General features: G+C 41.1%; 1 protein-coding gene across 1 annotated transcript in view; it reads right to left on the bottom strand.

Annotated features, from left to right (window-relative positions):
- f2 (coagulation factor II (thrombin)) overlaps positions 1 to 22,131 on the bottom strand; it is a 108,677-nt gene extending 86,546 nt beyond the window's left edge. Inside the window, exons 1-7 of the mRNA XM_087996774.1 lie at positions 22,006 to 22,131; positions 11,144 to 11,304; positions 9,764 to 9,788; positions 8,945 to 9,004; positions 4,533 to 4,638; positions 2,486 to 2,622; positions 1,333 to 1,620 (exon numbers count right to left, since the gene is read on the bottom strand). Of these exons, the coding sequence (XP_087852900.1) occupies positions 1,333 to 1,620; positions 2,486 to 2,622; positions 4,533 to 4,638; positions 8,945 to 9,004; positions 9,764 to 9,788; positions 11,144 to 11,304; positions 22,006 to 22,081 (853 nt within the window). The 5' untranslated portion in view covers positions 22,082 to 22,131. The remainder of the gene's footprint in view (positions 1 to 1,332; positions 1,621 to 2,485; positions 2,623 to 4,532; positions 4,639 to 8,944; positions 9,005 to 9,763; positions 9,789 to 11,143; positions 11,305 to 22,005) is intronic.
- Positions 22,132 to 22,345: the final 214 nt, after the last annotated feature.

The following is a 22,345-nucleotide window of genomic DNA, read 5'->3' on the forward strand; positions in this document are numbered from 1 at the left end:
CACTTGCTGGGACATGCTTGGACCTTTTCCATTTTTTGGCATCTCCAGTTTACAAAACAGGATTAGTAAAGGTTCTAGCACTGTTTTAATGTCAAATTTTACCAAAATGGTTTAAGTGTGGAGGGTTAGAGTACTACTTTGCTTGAGTTGTAATGTAGAGCTCAGCAAAGCAGACCTTTCCAATCGCCGCCATCTTGGATCCCCCTGCTGCCTCTTCTAATTTTAGCCACGGATGTCTCCCCTGCTGATCATTCTTTCAGAATTCCAATCCCCTGCCAAATTATTTTAAATTTTCTCCAAAAGCACTAGCAAACCGACCCACAAAGATGCTGGTTCCATTCCAGTTCAGCGTGCAACATGCCTGACTTGTACAGGTCAGCGCCACGAGAAATGCTCCTAATGTCTCAGAGATTTAAAGCCCTTCCTCCTGCATCATCTCTCCAGCCATGCATTCATCTGGACTAACCTCCTAGTTCTCTACTCAATAGCACATTGTATCAGATGTAATCCAGAGATTAGAATGGTTTAAGTCCCGTTTTTTAAATCGACTTCTCAGCTCCCTAAATCTTGCTTGCAGGACTACCCCAACCTCCTTTTCCTATTTATGTTGTTGGTACCAATATATACCACATTCTCGGTCTGTTTTCCCTCCTCTTTCAGAAACATGAATAGGAAAGGTTTGGAGGGATATGGACCAGGAGCAGGCAGGTGGGACTAGTTTAGTTTGGGTTTAGGTTCGGTATGGACTTTTTGGACTGAAGGATCTGCTTCCGTGCTGTATGATTTGATGACGTCCCTGACCCTGACACCAGGGAGGTAACACACCTGGAGTTTCTTTTACAATTATAGAAACACCAGTCTGTTCCCCTCACAGACGAGTCCCCTGCCCTATATCCCTGTTACACTCTCTACGTTCCTCTCCTCTAGCAAACCCATCTATGGTGCCATGAAGTTGGCTCCCATTGCTTTCCCTGGCGCTGTTGCTGATCCTACCCCTTGTCTTGCCTGATTCAACCCCTTGTCTCCCTGACTCTTCCCCTCATCTCACCTGATTCTAACCCCGTACCACTGATTTTACCGCCTCTCTTGCCCGATTCTACCCCTCATCTTGTCATAGCTATGCCATTCAGGGCATGGTAAGATTTCACCTTTCATCTTCCTTCACTAAACAATTTCTACAATGTCAAAGCCTCAAAACTTATTCTATCACTGTTATTGGTTTCTCATTGATTCCGTCATCAAATTCCAACATGACTGCACCTGTTTTCCCACATGTAGGGACTTCTTCGGTGACTGGAGATTGTGTATAAGTAATGTTTTCTGATAGCCTACCACAGTAATTAAGGTTACAGTAATCGATTTCTACTTCTGGGTCAGTGGTGAAACACCATGCACCATCTTCATCCCCATCTGGATTTCTGCAGTAGTTTTCTTCTAGATTTGCTGATATCATTTCCTCTCTGGTAAAATTGTGCTTGTGGGGGTGTTGAGAGTTCCAAGCCTGGCATTGTTTTCCATGTCTAGTTACATTCTGTGTTCCCCTGTAGTCTGCTCCCTGATTTGGAACACAAGAGCCAACTGATACTGGTGGTTTTGTCGATAATGGCGGCAATTCTTCACCTAAAGAAGCAACAGAAACGTGTTAAAAAAAGTAAAAGTTGGTTGAACATCTCCAATTTTCACTTGGGGAAACTATATGTCATTGTCAACTCTATCTGGTGTGATATTGTGAAGAGAGCTTCAAGCCATTGGCTGGACATCTCTCACTGGCTTGTGCCTTGACATCTTAAGTTGACCATTTTCATGTTACAGTCAGAAAGGTTAGGCAGAGCTCTCCAATGAATGCAGAAAAAACAGACAATTATCACACCTAGGATGCACAAGTATAATAACAACAGAATGAGCCTGGGATACTTCACGACTTGTCCTCTGTTTGCTACAGGAACATACTACAGGGGATTGAATGGACAGAAAATGCTGATGATGTCCCTTCAATCGACAGCATTAATTGTCAATGACTTATGTAGAATCCCTACAGTGTGGCACCGGGCCGTTTAGCTCATTGCGTCCACACCAATCCTCTAAAGAATATCTTACCCAATCCCTCTAACTCTGTATTTGCCATGGCTAACCACCAAGCCTGCACATCCCAGGGGTTTTCAAAATAAACAAGAAATGCGGTGATTCCAAAAATAATACTACAGATATCAGAGATGGCAATGGTCACACCAGACTGTTAGTGCAGTGCAAGGTTTGTTAAGTATAAAGATGCTTTCAGGTCTGTGCTTGTTCTGCTTCATAATTCGTTGGAATCTTTGCACTGAGTTACTGCCCTGCCACTGAAACTGACATGGCCGAAACCAAAAGAGGTAATACACACAGGAATCATTGGAACTACAGCCATTAATTAGTGGAAGCTCAACCATACCACACTCCATCCTGCATCACACACACACACAAAAATAAAGGACAAAATGAGGCCTACCACATCGCGGAATGTAACATTGTTCCAACTTGACTGTTGGGTCCTTAGTGTAGCACCACGGTGCCACATTACTGTCATTTGGATTTCGGCAGTGGTTATTTGTAAGGTCATATTGGCTGTGTGTGTCAGGATTGTATCTGAACATATCACAGAAGTGGCAGAAAAAACACAATTCATTAGATCTAGCAATTGAAAATGCTGGAAATATTCGGCAAATCAGGCTGTTCCTGCACAGAGTGGCACGCAGAATCAATCGGCTGAATTTTACTAGCTGCTGGGGGACACTCTGAGTAGGGTTGTGGGCACTGGGTAGACTGCCCAATGTAGTCTCTTTGCACTGTCACCTTGCCAGAGGCAGGGAAGGTTGATGGTTTCAACCATAGGTCAAAGGGAGTGATTTAAGAGACAAATTAAAGGCTAGTTCCTGCCATCACTGGAATTTTACCACTAGAGGATGTCTAATGCCTGGGAAGATCATCAGGCAAACCCGTGACATCCAATCCAGCTCAGGGTGGGGGACTGAACTACTATTCTGTAGGCTTCCTTCCCCAAACCCATCCCTCTGCCTCAGTGGACATTCCTGACCAGGCCTGGCACCCCATCCCTAGTTAGTTAGTTGGAAGGCAGCATGGTTTCATTACGTCCTCTTCTTGCAGATGCAGTCCTGGCAGAGGAAGTAATGTGGCACTGTTGAATGGCCAAATCTTATTTGGCAATGGATCGTTGATGTGGGTAATATGGACGGCAGCCTCAGTGGTCAATAATTGCCCTGACATGTTAATGCACTAGTTCCTACAGATCACTGCAATTATGTTTCTTCAATACATGAGACCGAATCAATAGCTATACAATGTTATTCATGCTGTTACCGGCCCTTTCATTCCATGGTTTTCTAACTTTGTTTGTGCACTTTGTTTTGGCAGTCTATGTACATCACATCAACTCATTACCCTCATCTCTTGTCAGTAACCAAGGCTTCATCATCAAAAATATCAACTAAGTTAATTAAACACGATTTATCCTTAATTAACCCATATTTGTACAAATGACGTAATTTGGGCCTGAATTCTGGTTTCCAACTAGCAAGGTTAAACTGTCACCAGGGATAATCTATCTTTTCAATTACTGTTGGCGAACTTATGTTCTTTGTCAAATGAAGGAGTGTTTTTCTGGATAGATTGATAAAGTTTGAAATATAATCACAACAGTAAAATCTACCATACATAATTAACTGCCATTGAGAGGACATTCAAATAAACTCTCTAATTTAGAATTCTCAGGATGAGGGTTTTCTTGCAAGAGTAACTTTTATTGCACATCCTGAGTTGCCCTGAGAAGGTAGAGTCATAGTCATACAGCATGGCAACAGACCCTTCGGTCCAATCAGTCCACGCAGACCATAATCCCAACTAAACTCGTCCCATCTGCCTGCACTTGCTCCTTTTCCCTACAAATCTTTCCTATTCATGAACATATCCAAATATCTTTTAAATGTTGTAATTGTACCTACATCCATCACTTCCTCTGGAAGTTCATTCCACATTTAAACCACTCATTGTGTAAGAATGTTGCCCCTCATGTCCTTTATAAATTTTTCTCCTCTCACCTGACAAATAATACCCTTAGTTTTGAACTCCCCCAGCCTAGGGAAAAGACCCTTAACATTCACCATATCTATGCGTTATCTATGTGAATTTTATAAACCTCAAAAAGATCATCCCTCAACCTCCTAAGCTCCAGATAGTGCAGTGATCCTTGATGTAAATAACTGGGTAAGTTTGGGAGTTCAGGGAGCAGTTAAAAGTCGATTATGTTGGTGTGGAACTGAAATCACTCGTAGGACTGAAGATTTCCTTCTCTAGTGGGTACTAAGTTATCAAGTTGGGTTTTGCTAATAACCTTACAGCAGCGCAGCCATTTGTTTCAGATGTCATCTTTTTACATGTACAGATTTTGTAATTTGTGAATTCAGCTATCATGACAGGACAGAGAAACGGAGAGCTTTTTAATAGCTGCTCAATGAGCTGAAGCTGCCTTGGTCACTTACGTTGGTTTGTGTGGAAAGTTGCTCGACCAACTCTGACATGATCTTCCAGACATAGTTATCGAAGCGTTGCCCTTGTAATGGGAGCCAATCCCCACATAGCATTCTCCTGAACAAGAGACACAGAATTTCATGTCCATCATGCTTTCCTTTCTTACTAATAGACCGAATAGTAATTCAACCAATTGACTGCCATACAGGTGACGACTGAGGTTCGAAGACTTCTGTTTAAAAGCAGAGGCTCATTTTGATCTACATTTTGTTGTGATGTAGAGATGCCGGTGTTGGATTTGAGTGGACAAAGTCAGAAGTCACACGACACCAGGTTACAGTTCAACAGGTTTATTTGAGATCGCAAGCTTTTGAAGTGCAGCTCCTTCATCAGGTGAAACACATTTTGTTGAGCAGAGACATCTCAAATCGTTTTCAAGGTTTGTCAAGAACACATCATTTTAAGGTTCATGATGTTGTGTTCAACTGAGAAGCACTTGCACCCATTATCCTATCACCCATGACCTGTTGCTGCTTCAGCTAAGTGTTGAGCTGTGGGGGCTAAGACAACTGGAATCAGTGCTGATCCCTCTGTTGTTCTTGTTCTTCAGTAAGAGATGCCAAGGTCAAATCTTATTAGGAATTGGTTTTCCCAGGACCCACACGGGAAGGAAAGGCCATTATTAAAATACAACATCAATGCTTCGATAACTGCTTGCAGTTACAGGTTGAAATTGAAAGCATAAAACAGAATATTCTGGAAATATTCAGAACTGATGATTTATTTTAGACTGGAGGGAAGTATAGAGTGGATTTCCAGTGAATCACTGCTTTTCTTGATATAATGAATGATCTAGACACTGGGTGCATACAGTAGAACTTCAAGGTTTGCAGATGATGCAAAACTTAAAAAGCCATTATGAAGTGTGAGAAGAATACATGGAAAAGTTGGTGGTATAGGCACTGAATACAGAGAAGTGTAAAGTGAGATTCTGGCTGAAAAAATGAAAAAAGGCAATATAAAAGAAAAAGCGTATAATTCTAAAAGGGCTTCAAGTATAAATGTATGCAGAGCATTGACAGCTACAGTTCATAGAAGCATAGAATCATACGGTATGGAAACAGACTCTTCAGTCCAGTTCATCCATGCCAACCAAGTTTCCAAAACTAACCTCGTCTTATTTGGCCCGAAGCCCTCAAAACATTTCCTATTCATGTAACTGTCCAAATGTCTTTTAAATGTTGTAACTGTACCTGCATCTACCACTTGTTCTGGCAGTTTATTTCATATACACACCACACTTCGTGTAAAGTTGCCGCTTATGTCTTTTTTAAATCTTTCCCTTTAAATCTATGCACTCTAGTTTATAACTCCCTCTACCCTTCGCCATTCACCTTATCTATGCCTCTCATGATTTTATTAACCTCTATAAGGTCACCCCTCAACTCCCTGCACTCCAGAGAAAAGAACTCCCAGCCTATCCAATCCCTCCTTATAACTCAAACCCTCCAGTTCCAGAAGCCCTCTTGTAAATTTTTTGTGCATCCTTTCCAATTTAATAACATCCTTTCTATATCAGGTTAACTGGAACTGTACACAGTACTGCGAAAGTGTTCTGTACAGCCACAACTCCTACACTCAATGCTCTGACCAATAAAGTCAAACATCTTCTTCATCTCTCTGTCTACCTGTGATGCCCACGTTCAAGGACCAATGTACCTGAACCCCCAGGACCTTTCATTCAACAATGGTCCGCATGGCCTGTGGAAGTCTGACCAAACTTCAACACTTCGCATTTATCGAAGTTCAATTCTATCTGCCCCATTTCTCGGTCTATTGGCCCAATTGATCAAGAACCCGTCGTACTCTGAAATAACCTTCTCCATTGTCTGCTATACTATCCAATTTTGTTGTCATCCACAAATTTCCTATATTCTCATTAAAATCATTTACATAAATGACAAAGTGTCCTAGGCTTTCTAATTTCCATAATGCGTTCCTTTCTTATTAATAGACCGAATAGCAATTCAAACAATTGACTGCCATACTGGTGACTACTGAAGTTCTAAGAGCTCAGTTTATAAGTGGAGGCTCATTTTGATCTACATCTTGTGATGTGGAGATGCTGGTGTTGGATTCAATTGAACAAAGTCAGAAGTCACATGATGCCAGAGTACAAAAGCAAGGGAGCATTGTACAACATTGATTTGATCTCAACTGGAGTATTATATCCAATTCTTGGCATTGTTAAGGTTTTAGAGGGGTGTGTAAAATATTTATGTGAATGGTTGTAGGGGTGAGGAACTTCAGTTATGTGGATAGATGAGTGTAGCTGGGCTGTTCTCTTGAGAAAAGGTTGAAAGAGATTCAGCAGAGGTGTTCAAAACCATGAGAGTTCAAGAAAGAATAAATGCAGAGAGAATGTTCCCATTGGTCGAAGAACTGACAATCAGATGACACCGATTTAAAGTAGCTAAAAAATCAACAGCAAGATAAGATTTATTTTTAAAAGCAGAATGTTGCTCAGACTGTGGTGGAGAATCAATTGTGAGATTCAAAAAGATGTTTGATAGGTAGATGAAGAGAAAAAGAAATTCTGGGTTACAGATAAAGGCAGGGAAATGGAACCAGCAGCATGGCTGAATGGCCTCAATCCAGGCTGGGGAGGTGATGGTGTATTGGTAATGTCAATGGGTTAGTAATCCAGAATCTCAGGCCACTGTTCTGAGGTTTTGTATTTGAATCCCACTATGGCAGATACTGCAAGTTGAATTCAATCGATATCTAGAATTAAAAAGCTAGCTTAATGAAAGCCACTGTCAGTGTCATCAAAACCCATCTGGTTCAGGGAAGGCAATCTGCTGTCCTTACCTGGTCTGGCCTATATTTGACTTCAGCGCTGGAAATGTGTTGCTGGAAAAGCGCAGCAGGTCAGGCAGCATCCAGGGAACAGGAGAATCGACGTTTCGGGCATAAGCCCTTCTTCAGGTTTATGCCCGAAACGTCGATTCTCCTGTTCCCTGGATGCTGCCTGACCTGCTGCGCTTTTCCAGCAACACATTTCCAGCTATGATCTCCAGCATCTGCAGACCTCACTTTCTCCCCCTATATTTGACTTCAGACAGACAGTAACATGGTTAATTTTTAACTGCCCTCTGGGCAATTACAGATGGGCAATAATAGCTGGCCTCATCAGATGCCAATATTCCAGGAATGAATAGATAAAAAAATTGTTCCATGATCTTATATAAAAATATTTCTGGCAATATATGTAGAGAAAAAAACCAAATTAACATTCCAGGACAATGGCGTTGAATCAGATTAAAAGATGTTGTGAGTGTTGGAAGCAAACCTGGTTTTATTTCTGCTTAAAAGTTGTTCATCTCTTACAACTTTAAATTCTTATGAATTGTCATCACCTGAAACATTAGTTTTGTTTCTTTCCCCATGATAACTGCTGTGGTTTCTGTTTCCAATTTCAGATTTCCAACATTCACAGTGTTCTCTTATTGTGTAAAGTATGTTTGTGTGGCTGTTAAATAGTTACAATCAATACATTCCAAAGGAATTGGTGTTTAAGGCTCAGATATACATCCTAGAAGAACGGATACTGGCACAAGATATGGGAACCTGCACAGGCACAGTGGATTGAATGGCCTCTTTCTGCACCGTAACAGTGCAGTGATTCTGTCAATATAAAAATGTGAGCAGGAGCTGGAGATATTGATAGTTTGGATATAAGACGATTATAGAATTTATACTGCATAACGGATATCCAATTGTCAAGGGAAATGCCTATTAATGGATAGATCCAATTGATTATTGAATGGAAATGTTTGACGACCCAAGGGATTGAACACCTAAGTGAAATATTTGTTGACATAAGGGATTTATTGCAACAATTTCAACAAATTTAGTTTTCCTGTATCAATACGGTTTTTCTTTAATAGTGACATCATCAATAAATTGATTACTTTTTTTCAGCATACCTCCTGAATAATGCCTATGATGGATAATATGTAATTTGGCATTGGAGAAGGAGGGGCAAAGGTTGATTCGTAGCATCTATGCACAGGGCCATGTCCACCCTCAACTGAAAATCTGAAGTGCATGCAGTCATTTTTAAATTTGTGTCGCCAAGGTTTTTTCCACCACTGCGTGCCCAAACCAGGAACATAATTCAGGGATGAAGAGATTCAAAATGTTTGAAGTGGTTGAATGTCAGTGGCAGGTCTATACTTTTCCTGTCTACTTTGGTAACACATAGTGTGGGAGGGAGTAGGAGAAAGAGAGAGGACGATGTCTGATGCAGCGAAAGCTAATTGAAAAGATATGAAAATACCATGTTAAATTAGCATTAAATGAGTGCATTACTCTCACAACCTAGTTTTTTTAGACAAAGTTGCATGCTATCAATTCTTACCATCCAGACATTTGTTCAGATAATCTGGAGGGGAAGTGCCTTCTCTGTCACCAACACATGCTGGAAATGAAAGCATACACTAACATTAGACACAACTATGTCATGTATTGGTGTGAATATCAGAAAAGCGGGTGAATAGAAAAGGTTATCATTAGTCAGGCAATCTCGATTAATAATCGAGAGAATGTCAGTTCAGGTTCCACCACAGAGATTGAGAAAGAACTGGACTTTGATATCAGTTAAACTGACCACGAAACTGTTAAATTATAAGTAAAATACAACTGGTTTGCAAAAGTCGTTTAGGAAAGGAAACCTGATGTCTATCCTACATGTGACTCTGGTATCATATGGTATGGTCCATGGTTCATTCTTAGCTGCCCTCTGAAGGTGCTCAACAAACCCCTCTGCTCTATCAAACTGCTCGAAAGTGTAACAACAGATATTGCCTATCCAACAGTATTGTGGCAGCATCTTCTCCGCATAAATGTCAGAATTCAATAAGAATTACTACCAATCTTTCAGTGAAACATAGAAATGGACAATAGGCTGTGTTGTCAGCAATGGCTGAGAATGCAATGAAAACACAAATATGTCTCTAATGGTCCAAAATCTATAATATTCAGATTAGACATTCCAAGTACGCGTGACCAACTGCTTCCTATCGTAGAAACGCAGAGAAGTCTACGACAGACCAGCTGCCATCTTTAAGTAGTTGAGAAGAGGAGAAGCAGGGAGAGAGGGATGGCAATCTATGATGATGAAAATCTATACGAAATGAGAATGAAATGACATGCAAGAATTGGAGGCAAAGTTTCTTACCATCATAACTCTTCCAAAATTTATCCTGAGAAAGAGAAAACAATTATTAATAAATAACTTGCTATAAAAGAGAATATGGAGAAGATTTGATTTAAATATATTAATTTTAAGTTAATTTTTTTTGTAACCATCCTGACATTATTGATTACTCTTGAATCAGAATAGAATCCCTATACTGTGGAAGCAGGCCATTCAGCCCATACTGACTCTCGAAAGTGCATCCCACTCAAGCCGACAGCCCACAACCCTGCATTTTCCATGACTAATCAAATGCACGTACCTGGACACCAAGGGCAATTTAGCACGGCCAATCCACCTGAACTGTACATCTTTGGACTGTGGGAGGCAACCAGAGCATCCAGAGGAAACCCGTGTAGACACAGACAGTTACCCGAGACTGGAATCGAACCTGGATCTCTGGCATTATGAAGCAACAGTGCTAACCACAGTTCAGATAGTCAACTAGCTTCAATTTTCTCACAATTTGCTGAGATGAAGAATTTACGGGTTGAGGAGGACATGCATGAATCCAAACCTTCTCACTACGGGGGAGCATGCTTTTCCTATCTGGGCTCAAGGGTTAAATGGGTGTGATGTTCAATTGCAGAGGAAGGGAGCAATCTGTGTTTTTTTGACTGCATGCAAGTTTGTCAATACTATTAGAGCTTTATTTTGAAACCACTCTGGGTTAATCATATGTTAACATGTGTTATATTATCAGTGTGAGACTGGATGGTATAATTAGAGGTTAAATTGGATAGTCAGTTAAAAATGATCATGGAAATCAAGATGCATTTGTCAAATGTAGTGAGGCAGCACTGCAAAGTCATTTTGCCTGTCAGTTGAACAGGTACTGCATTCAGTGAGCCATCACTGTGCTGTGTATTGGCAGTGTCAGTGAAGCGGACCAAAACCACAATTTCTTTGGGCACGATAAAGCTAATTTGCACCTCTTAAAGGAGAGCTGCATTGTGTCTGGAGCAGCTGCTCAAAGTTTTGCAGAAAGGTAACAATGAGAATAGTACTCAATGTGGGAGAAGGTAGGGTCCAATATCTTTGGACGCATTACCTCTCTGCCTGAGTAAGATGTTGGGAATTAGGAGGGGAGTTACTTTGGCCATAGGAGGCCTTGAGACACATAATGAAAAGACAGTCAAGGCATATAGCTATGGAGGTCAGCACCTAAGAATCCAGTGCAATGTCGCAGAAGTTCAATGACCTGATGTGAATCCAAAGTTAGCGAATGGGGTGTCAAAGGGTGGTAATTAATTAAGCCGGTTCAGTGGGACATGGCAAGAGATTTCACAGGGCCTCACGGAGAGAAATATACTTGATAAATATACTTCCTAAATAGAGGCAATTTATCGTCACGTTCCTTACTGTTTCCTGGTCATCCTCAAACACTTCACGAGCCTCCTCGAAATCACAGTATTCCTCAATACATTCTCGCTCTAAGTTTCCAAATTTCACCTCTTCCAAGAAACTGTTGGCTCGGCGAATCCGATTCAATACAGAGAACGCTTCCTGGGTGTTAAGGAATACTAAAGGAAGTGGATAGTGCATTACGAAACAAATAAATAACATGGGACACATAACAGGTAGAAGAAAGAAATAAACCCACACACAAGTTTAGTTGATAGGTGTGCATTGGTGATTAGGAACGGAGAGGACATCACGTGGAAATACATTACTGATACGAGAACCGGCAGACAAGCCCTGACACCCAGAACTATTAAACAGATCTCTCTGTGAGGGAAACATTTCCATTTTGAAAGCATTTACTCAAAGGTATGCTGAATAAGTCCTTTAGATAACTTTGCATGTTCATTTCATGGTTCCCCAATTTCCTGCTGTGCTTTTCCTGTGAGGAGACAAGCAACAGATTCAGTGTATACCCGATGTACTCCTGGCAAACTCTCACTGTCCTACGAAATTGCTGGTTAATTGGTTTCTCGCTCCTGCCAGGAGATTGCCATCTTGTCCTGGACGAGGCACTCAGAAGCAGGAAAATGTCAGGATGCCAGCCTGGCATGCTTAATAATAGGTTTTTCTTGTCCACTCCCTCCCTCTCTAAGTCCATTCCAAGTCACTTATAGAAACACCCACCATAGTTCTCTAATGTGTGACTTTGGCTATTACTTTTTAGCCTGGGGTACTCAAAAGTAAGTGTTTCATTGTAAAAGAGTAATTACTTAAATCCGATATATTAACTTGCCTATTTTACAAATATTTGCACTTCAACAATACTTCATTGGGTGTACAGCACTTTGGGATAGCCAGAAACGGGCACTACATAAAGTGGTCATAAAGGGGCAACCTTTATAAGAGTTAGGAAATAACACATAACTGTCTGCTGGCCACAGTAGCAGATATCACAAGTAAATTCACCTGACAGTGACTAAACACAATGATTCTCCTCGTAATTGCTCTTCTTGTGCCCAGCTATGTAATGTGTTGATGATCCATGGTTTTATTTTTAGTTAAGAGCAATTTGAAAAACAATTTTTATTGTCATAACCTCACATAATCTAACTAGACTGACATTTTGGAATCAGAATCTTAAATATAAAATCTATAGCATAGATTTCCTGTAATAACCAAGGTGTTTCATTGTTCAAAGAAAAACATCAATAAATGATTTAGTTCAAGGACATTTAACAACCAGTAAAATTATGCAACTGTTTGAAGTCGATATGGAGGATAACTTGCATTATTGACACCCAATGTCGAGGTCAGAAGCAGCTGATGTAAAGTCTTCTGTGCTTCAATAATGCTTCATAGAAAAGGATTCTCAAATGCAAAAGTGCAAGAAATACTTTCTCCACAGCATGTTTCCTTGGGGATGGCTAATCAGCATCAATATATTGCAAACTCTAGATAGTACTGATGCCCTAAAGACTTTTCTAATGCCTCTCTAGAATAAGCAGACAGAAGAGGATTGGTCTGGCGTCTTTCCCATGGTCCTCAACGTAAGGGTTGTATGCACCCAATGACAGCCAAGCTTTGAAATTTTAACAGTGACTTTAAGTTCTGAGAGAAGCTCACCCAGCATTTCTGTACTCAGTGCAACCAAATAATAACCAATGCAGCTTCCATCGAAAGCAAACGGATTTCATAAGCAGAGACAAAACACAAGAAAAGGATATACTGAACAAGCAATTTGTTCCAAAATGTAATCATCTGCAATATCCTTTCCTATGTGTAGGGGGAGCTTCTGCACACAAATTGGCCCAAACTGTCACCTATCTTCCTAACTACTGAAACCCTATCAAACATCCGAGATGATGAACGAGGTCATCTTTGCCTTGGAGAACCTTATGATGTGGTACGAAATCCTTTTAATCCCTGTGATTGTGAGAGTCTGTTGAGCAGAGAGGACCAATGAGGAATAAATAACAATGGTTTGTTAGAGGGCAACAATAACTATGTCAGGTGAAGCAGGCACAAAGCTGCTTCAACATCTCGTCATACATTTTCCTTGAGGTCCAATGCACCAGGATCTCTGAAAGACAGTTTCCCGTTTGTTAAATCACTGTTCAAATCCAGTCCATCAGTTCCCAGTAATGATAGCGTCGAGCCCAAGCAGTGAAATTACAGCTGAAATCCAACATCCAGCTCTGTGTCCACCACTTCCCTGCCACTATTAAATGGCCTGCATAACTCATCTTTCCCATAGCAGGGAGACTAGAAGTACATGCAGTATTCTAAAAGAAACCTCATCAATTCCTGCACTGCCACAACATGATATCCTAACTCCTATACTCAATGCTCTGCCAAATGCCTTCTTCACGACCTTGCAACACCACTTTCAAGGAACTATGAACTCATATACCTGGGTCCCTATGTTCAACAATACTCCCCAGGGCCTGACCCTACATTGATTCTTACACTTTTCATCAGTCCATTCACTTCAAAACTTATCAAAGTGATTTTCACTCTGCATAGAAATATATTAAGGACAGCTCTAAGTAAGCTCAAACTAAGCTGTGGAAGCACCTTTCCTTTGCATGCCAGCAAATAGTTTAAACCTCAAATAAAAACAACATACTGTGGATGTTGGATGGTCTGAAATAAAAACAGGAAGTGCTGGGAAAGCTCAGCATCTGGGAAAAGCAACAGAGTTAATGTTTTAAGCCCGATGTGATTCTTCTTCAGAGAGCTGGCAGTGATGTGACAGGCTGAATGGACTCATGTAATGTAACTCATTCCAGATTTATTGTCAAAAAGGTTTCAGTCTTAAAGTTGTTTCCAATCTTGCTTTAAAAGTCTATTGCATTTTTTGTTATCCTTGATTTTCCTCACATGGCCTCAAGGAAAATGCATGACGAGATGTTGAAGCAGCTTTGTGCCTGCTTCACCTGACATAGTTATTGTTGCCCTCTAACAAACCATTGTTATTTATTCCTCATTGGTCCTCTCTGCTCAACAGACTCTCACAATCACAGGATTAAAAGGATTTCGTACCACATCATAAGGTTCTCCAAGGCAAAGATCACCTCGTTCATCATCTCGGGTGTTTGATAGGGTTTCAGTAGTTAGGAAGATAGGTGACAGTTTGGGCCAATTTGTGTGCAGAAGCTCCCCCTACACATAGGAAAGGATATTGCAGATGATTACATTTTGGAACAAATTGCTTGTTCAGTATATCCTTTTCTTGTGTTTTGTCTCTGCTTATGAAATCCGTTTGCTTTCGATGGAAGCTGCATTGGTTATTATTTGGTTGCACTGAGTACAGAAATGCTGGGTGAGCTTCTCTCAGAACTTAAAGTCAATGTTAAAATTTCAAAGTTTGGCTGTCATTGGGTGCATACAACCCTTACGTTGAGGACCATGGGAAAGACGCCAGATCAACACTCTCTGTAAAGATTCAATTTGGTCAACAAAGGTCAGGCATTCTATCCACATAATCTTGTAGTCCTTACATGACAATTCAGTTGTGACATTCATGTGAATGCTTGGTCTACCAGTTCAGGTGAGCGCCTCAGTGTCTGGTAAAATTCCAAAAGCAATTTGAGTGGAAGTGGTAAAGATTCTAGAAAAGATGCTGGTACATGGTCCAAATCTCACATGTGTAGATGAGAGTGGGCAGGGCTATTGCTTCACAGATTTCAATTTAATGGCAAACTGTTTCCTCTTCATTCCCAGTCTGATGGGCAATGTCTGTCGGGAAGCAACATTTGTGTATCCAAATTTTGCATGGACACAGGTCCCGACAGTGTGCTGCCAAGATAAATGAACATATCCACTGCTGACAGGTCCTGTTCAAGGACAGAAACCTCAGATTTGGGATACAGCATTCCAGGACCAGGCTGGTGTAGGACTTCAGTTTCCTTTATATTGGTTATAAGGCCCAAAGTTGTCATGTGATTAGAGAACAAGTCGCTTTTACAATGCATGCCTAGCTCTGAACCAGCAGTTTCAGTCTCAAATTTCTCATGTCAAGCTGAATGTGAAATCTGATCATGTTATCATTCTTACCTGGGGATCGTTTAAATGAGGTCATTAATTAATCCTGTCTCATTACAATCACATAGTCTAAAATAACCTCTTCCCTGTTTGATCCCAGAGCATTTTGCTCAAGGAAACTGTCCACAGTACACTCTCAACAGCCGTGCTACATTTGGCAATTTGTCAAGTATCTTTCTTAAGTCACAACTACTTCTTGACTCTTACAAATTGTTTCTTTCCTTTTTTATTTATCTTTGCCAAAACTGATTCTTTATCTTGATCTTCTGAACCAAGATAAGGTTTCACTATTTACTGATCTCATCCTTAAGTGCCATTCCCTTTCCTTTTTTCCTATGTCCAAGTCCAACATGTCAAATTCAGCTCCCAGTCACTATCATTTTGCAACCATGTCTCTAATGGTTACCACATTATACTCAATTCTTTAGCTTTGTGCTCCATCAAATAATTCATCTTTATAGAATCCAGGCTTGGCTGATAGGTCGCAAGTGCCAGGAAATGACCCCCTCCAATAAGAGAGAAATACCATCTTTCCTTGACATTCAAGTGGCCATATAAATCCTGTAGTTGCAAGAGAAGGTCGGAGACTAAGAATGATTCACCGGGTAGCACACCTCCTGTATTGTCTCAATGCCTTTTGAACATCTACAAGGCACAAATCAAGAGTGTGATAGAATACTGGCAATATATATATTCTTCTGAAGAGGAATAGTTGGGCAGATGAATTCAGACCTACCTGGAAGGTGAAATGTATGAAAATTAAGATGAAGCAGAAAAGAAATGTGCTTATGTCAGGTGGATCATATAATTGAGAATCAGGTCAAAAATAGAATGTTCAGAGGGGTATTGATAGAACAAGTAAGAGCCAAAAAGAGTGGCAGCCAACAAAGATGAATTTGAATGTTTTGCATAGGTATATAAATAGTAACGAAAAAGGTGGAAACATGAGGAGTGAGGTTGATTAGAGATCAAAAAGAAGATTTATACATGGAAGTGGAGAGAATCACTGAGGTACTAAACTTATACTTTACATTTGTCTTTATTATGGAAGAAGGTGCTCCCAATGTCATGAAAAAGGAGCCAGTTCAGGCACTTGAAACTATTAAAATTGAAATGGAGGAAATTTTGGCTGCCTATACTTAAAAGTGATAGGCACCAGTAACAATATTTTTTATTCATTCATTCACAGGATAAGGGTGTTGCTGGCTAGGCAGCATTTATTCCCATCCCTAATTGCCCAGAGGACCGTTAAGAGTCAACTGCACTGTTGTGGGTCTAAAGACACATGTAGGCCAGATCAGGTAAGAATGGCAGCTTCGTTCCCTGAAGGACATTAGTGATCTAGATGGTTTTTTCCAACCATCAACAATGGATTCATGGTCATCATTAGACCCTTAATTCCAGATTTTTATTGAATTCAAATTCCACTGTCTGCCATGGCAGGATTCAAACCCAGGTCCACAAAACATAATCTGGGTCTCTAGATTAATAATCCAGTGATAATATCACTAGACCTTTGTCTCCCATCTGAACATACTGAGGGAAGTAAAAGAAGAAATATTGGAGACCCTCACTATAATTTTTTAATCTTGCTTAGAATTGGGAGAGGTACCAGAGAGCTGGAGAATTGCAAATAGTACATCCTTGTTTGAAAAACAGTGCAAAGGCAACTAAAGTCCAGTTACTTTAGCCTGGGTGCTGGATAAGCTTTTGGAAACAATAGCTGAGGACAAAATTAATAGTCATTTATACATACATGGGATAGTTAAGGAAATCTAGCTTGGAATTGATAAAGGCAAATTGTGTTTAAACAACTTGCTTAGGTTTATTTGAGATACAGAGAGTTGATGAGGGTAATGCTGTCCATGTGGGCTGCATAGATTTCCAAAAAGCATTTGATGAGATCCCACCTCTGTCACAAAGCTGGTCCTTTTTTCTAAAAGCTGTTCCTTTTCTCAAGGATACTGTGTCCTTGGATTTTTTCAGAGGGTTTTGTAAACCACCTTGGCTCCAAATCGACTGGTTTAGTACAGAGATGAAAGACGTTTTTGTTCATACGTAAACAGATGAGACCTTAGGTCAAAGCTTTTATGTTTTTATAAGTAAACTGTATAAGTCAAGGGGGCATGGCCAGCTTTCTAGCTCAGCAGTTCAGTTCAGTTCAGAACTTTAGTTAGGAGTTCAGCAATGGAGCTGTGTGGAAACAGGCTGCTAAACTCTCTCTCCTTCTGTCCTTCTAACTTTGACTTGTAAGCCTTTGTTTCATTTTTACTGTGTTTAAGGTGTTTGTTTATTTCAACCTGTATCTCGCATACCATTCTTTGAGGCACATATTCAATCCTGATCTTGTTGACCTTAGTCCAATTTGCTCATGATTTAGGTAAAGATTTAGAGATTATATTCTCTTAGTTCTGCTTCTTAATTTAGACCCTAACTGTTTATACTCCCTCCCATGATACTCAAGTGAACGGTTCCCCATTCACTCCAGGTTCCTCTGTAGCCCCAAGAAGGTGTCATTAGCTGTGGTATCAGTCAGGCAGCACATTCTCTGGGTCCATGCTCTCAGCTGTAAAAAACTATCTCTAACCCTTTATGATACTGTTGTCTGTTACAACTGCACTCCTTTTAACTCCCTCCACTTAAATATAGCTCTACTGTGGTCAGTTTTCTTCATCCTCCCTACAGATCGTACTCTCATCCAGGAGAAAATAGAACTGCAGATGCTGGAAATCAGAGTCGAAATGTGTGGCGCTGGAAAAGCACAGCAGGTCAGGCAACATCCCAGGAGCAGAAGAGATGGCATTTCAGGCATAAGTGTCATCAGGAGTTCCTCTACCCACATCCACACAAACTACAAGAACATCAAACTTGTGGATTGTGGGCATGGAAGCTTCTCTGTTGCAACCTTCTGGATCTTTGTACATGCCTTATAATCACACTCTTATAGTTTTGGGCCCATATCTAAGGAAGGAAGTGTTGGCGTTGGAAGGAGTTCAGTGGAATTTTACAAGCTGATCCCGGGGATGAATGGCTTGCTGGATGAGGACTTTGGGTCTGTAGTCAATGGTGTTTAGAAGAATGTCGAGGGATATAGGATTAAAACTTATATTGAGGCCTGGATAAAGCAGAGGGGGAGAATATGTTTCCACTTGTAGGAGAGACTGGGACTAGAGGGCAGCCTGAGAATGAGATGACCATTTAAAACTGAAACGAGGAGGAATTTCTTCAGTGAGAGGGTGCTGAAGCTATGGAACTCATTGCTGCAGAGGGCTGTGGCGACCAAGTCATTGAATATATTTAAGACCGAAGTTCTTGATTTGTAAGGGGATGAAGTGTAATTGGGAGAAGTCTGGAGAACAGGATTAAGAAACATATCAGCCATGATTGAATGGGAGAGCAGACTTGATGGCCTAATTCTGTGTCTATATCTTATAGAGTCATAGAGATGTACAGCATGGAAACAGACCCTTCGGTGTAACCCGTCCATGCCGACCAGATATCCCAACCCAAGCTAGTCCCACCTGCAAGCATCCGGCCCATATCCCTCCAAACCCTTCCTATTCATATTCCCATCCAAATGCCTCTTAAGTGTTGCAATTGTACCAGCCTCTACCACTTCCTCTGGCAGCTCATTCCACACACGTACCACCCTCTCCGTGAAAAAGTTGCCCTTTAGTAGTCTTAAGATCATGCTCTCCCGTCTTTGTCCAGAGATCAAATCTGAATAATCTCCCTGGCTTTTCCTGGAATGAAGAACAGAATCATGTGGAGGTGGCAGGGCTCTCAGACACCATTAGGCCTCACGTGTGGAGTTCCACTGTCAGGAGTCTGCCACAGCCTGGTGGCATTGCGGTACTCAGCAGCACCACTGAAGAGATGGTGGCTATTGCTGGTACTGCATTTACCTGAGGCCTTGGATTGAGGAGGGACACAAAATACAATCGACAAATCTGGCTTAATTTTTTCTGGGAGATGGTAGTCAATGTGACGTCACGGAAAGCCTGTGGTGTGGCACAAGGGGTTTCAAAGAGATGAAAACACACTGTGATCCCTATCAAACTCATTACTGGGTCCATTTCATCCAGCTTTAAAGCTCCAGCTTAAATTCTCTCCAATTCACATCACAGTTCCACTCTTTAAAACAAAATCAGACAGGACTAAATCCATCACTTTAAAATTCAACTTATTTCTTGCTAGTGCCTTACGTAGATTTGAAGATAGGTAAAAGATCAGTCCTGACAGAGCTCCTCAGGATCTCACTACTTCATGGACAAAGCTTCCTATTCTGAGCATTCCTGGGTTAATGCTCTGGGATAGAATTTGGATTCAGTGAGTAAATCTGGAAAGTAAAACTAGTCTCAGTTAAGATCATTACTAAATTATCAACAATTGTTGAAAAGGTTCATTTGATTCATAATCGCTCAGGAAAAGAAATCTGTCTTCCTTAACTGGTCCAGCCTATATGTGATTCCAGATCCACAATAATTAGCTTGCCTTTGAAATGGCCTAGCAAGCCACTCGATACAGGGATGCAATGCTAGGAACGAGGACCAGGTTAATGTCATGCACTATGTGATTCTGGATTGGGGCTGCTAACCTGCGCCAAACAGGGAGCCCTGCTGACAGATATAAACAGGAGATTCATAGAGTCTCCTCTCTCTGGGAACTTTCTCTGAGCTGGTTAGTCAGAGCTAATATACTTTGCAAATAACTTGGTGATTACCGGCCTCTGTGCAGTTATAGCCAGGGGTAATGAGAAGAAAATTTGCTTGTAACAATCGCCTTTGAGTTGGGGTAAGCATTTCTGTCATCATGCCTTGGGAAGTTTAACTCATGTGACCTTACCATTGAAGAGACTGCCTCGAGGCTGGTATACCATCACTAAGTCACCCTTCATTTACATGTGCACATTACATGAGCTCTGACCAATCAGCTAAGAGCCAGTTCCTAGAAGAAGGAGACTCTCTGAATCTCCTGTTTCTATTTGTCAGCCAGAGCTCCCTGATTGGGGCTAGTTTACCTGGGCAATCAAGGACATCCCCGATGAGATCCGCCTGGCCTTCATTCCAATCATCACATTCCTCCTCCTACTAAGTCCGAGGATGTAGGCCTGTTCTTTTTTATTGTAGCTTCACCTGTGACGTTTTCGCCCCAGGTCCCGTTCCTCTGACTTGGAACATGGGTGGCATGTACTGGACCGTAGTCCATCACTTGAGCCTGGAGTGTCTCAGGAGAGTTTCCTTCTCTTCTTCAGGCAGTAATGGTATTGAGAATGCATCCATCTCATCTCTGGGGTACCTTTAACGCTTGATGGAAGGGGAGAACCCATGGTTTCTGACAGCCGTTCGAGCTGTTCTGAGGGGCCGGGTATGTTTTGCTCCTGCCCTGTTTGAGAGGAAGCACTTTCATGTGATCCACATGTTTGTTCAGTGTTGCCTTACCTACCTGAACTTTGTATGTAAATAGACCTGGCCTCGCGTCAACGTCACCTTGTGCCCGTTTCTGTGGTTTCAACACCAAACTTCGTCCCTTGAAGTAAACTGTCTCTCTCGGAGAAGGTATGTGGCTGGCACTGGCGTTCCTACTGTCGCTTCAGGGCCAATTAAGAATGGGCTACAAATAGTTTGTCAGAGACATCCACATCCAATTTTTTTAAAACACCCTTCTGCACAGAGAAACTTGAGAATTCAACATTGCAGCTCTGTATAAACTGGCAATAAAATAGAATTTAATTAATTATCCTGAGGATAAGGACCTATAGTGGAAAGTTGAAAAACACAAAGAAATGCTTCCAGTTCCTGCCTGAATTCAAATTCTATGAAGTTTGGTATTTTTCCTGGCACCCACTCCCTCCCAACTTGAATCAGCTTCTGCCCAGAAAGATAAAGAGGGGAGACCTTGATAGTCAATAAAGCTAATTCAATTCAATTTGCGAAAGCAGGAAAGACAGTTTCTCCACCAAAAATCCCATGATAATCAGACTCTTTTTCCTCAACCATGAAATAAAAGCCCACTGGGATCAACCTCTGCCCCCTCTCCACTCAAGATTTAACTCAGAGCCCAGTCCCATTAGGTTAATGAACTGTGACCTGTGGATGATGAACAGCAGAAGATAATGTCCCGGATTCAGCAATGATTGTCCAGCACAGTCTCTGGCTTTGCTCCCAGCCCTGCTCGTTGGGAATTGTAGAGGGACAAAATCCCTTGAGTTGCGGATAACTATTGTGGAGGTGATGTCATGGATGACTCAGCTATCTGCCAGTTCCACATGCTCAAGATGCTTTACCATTTTTCTTTTTATTCTATTTAACTAATTAGGTTTCAAGTTTAAAAATATTGCTCGATTATTCTCTGTCCTTATGTAATGAAGTTTAATTAGTTAATTTTTCTAAATGTAATAAATACTTCTATCTCCTCAGTACTGTTTTAAACTGTCAAGAAAATTAATCTAAACAACGGTTAGAGTGAGAGGAATAAAATCTTCAAAAACACCATCTGAAGCTAACATATTGTACCTAAGGTGTGGTGCACAAAATCAAAATTAAACGTCAGATGGTGTTTGACCAAAACTGCGTACCATTGAACGTACCCTCTTCTCTTTTGTGTTCTAGCCGCTTCTCAAGGCTCCTTACTGGGTTCCAACCCTTCCTTTCCTGCCTACTGTTAAATTACAAATACTGAAATTAAACTTTCTATCTGGATCCCAACCTTCCAAGACCCAATTATAACATCCCATATAAACTCAAATTTAGTTTAACAAAAATCATCATACGTACCATTGTCAGTCAAGCAAAGCTGGATAATAGAAAGGATTAAAAACTGTACAACCAGACAGTGTCTGATTAGCCCCATGTTTGCTAACTCCTGATTGCAGACTGATGGACGGGCTGGAAAAAAACACTCTGCTTGATGGTATGCCAAGATCAGCAGAGAGCAGATTGCAGCACTGAGAGGTCATATTGCTCAAGCAAGCAAGCCTCTCTCTGTTCCAGGCCAGAGAACGGACAACAAAGTTCTGTTTGACATTTAGCAGAGGAGGGAGAAAGAGCTTGCATTTATATAGCACCCTCATGACTCAGGAAAGTGTGTTTTTAGGACAACCAAGACCTTTTGAAG

The sequence above is a fragment of the Chiloscyllium plagiosum genome, unplaced genomic scaffold (genome assembly GCF_037043375.1).
Source record: "Chiloscyllium plagiosum isolate Xiang-an unplaced genomic scaffold, Cpla_swu_hap1 HiC_scaffold_18, whole genome shotgun sequence".
Taxonomy (NCBI): domain Eukaryota; kingdom Metazoa; phylum Chordata; class Chondrichthyes; order Orectolobiformes; family Hemiscylliidae; genus Chiloscyllium; species Chiloscyllium plagiosum.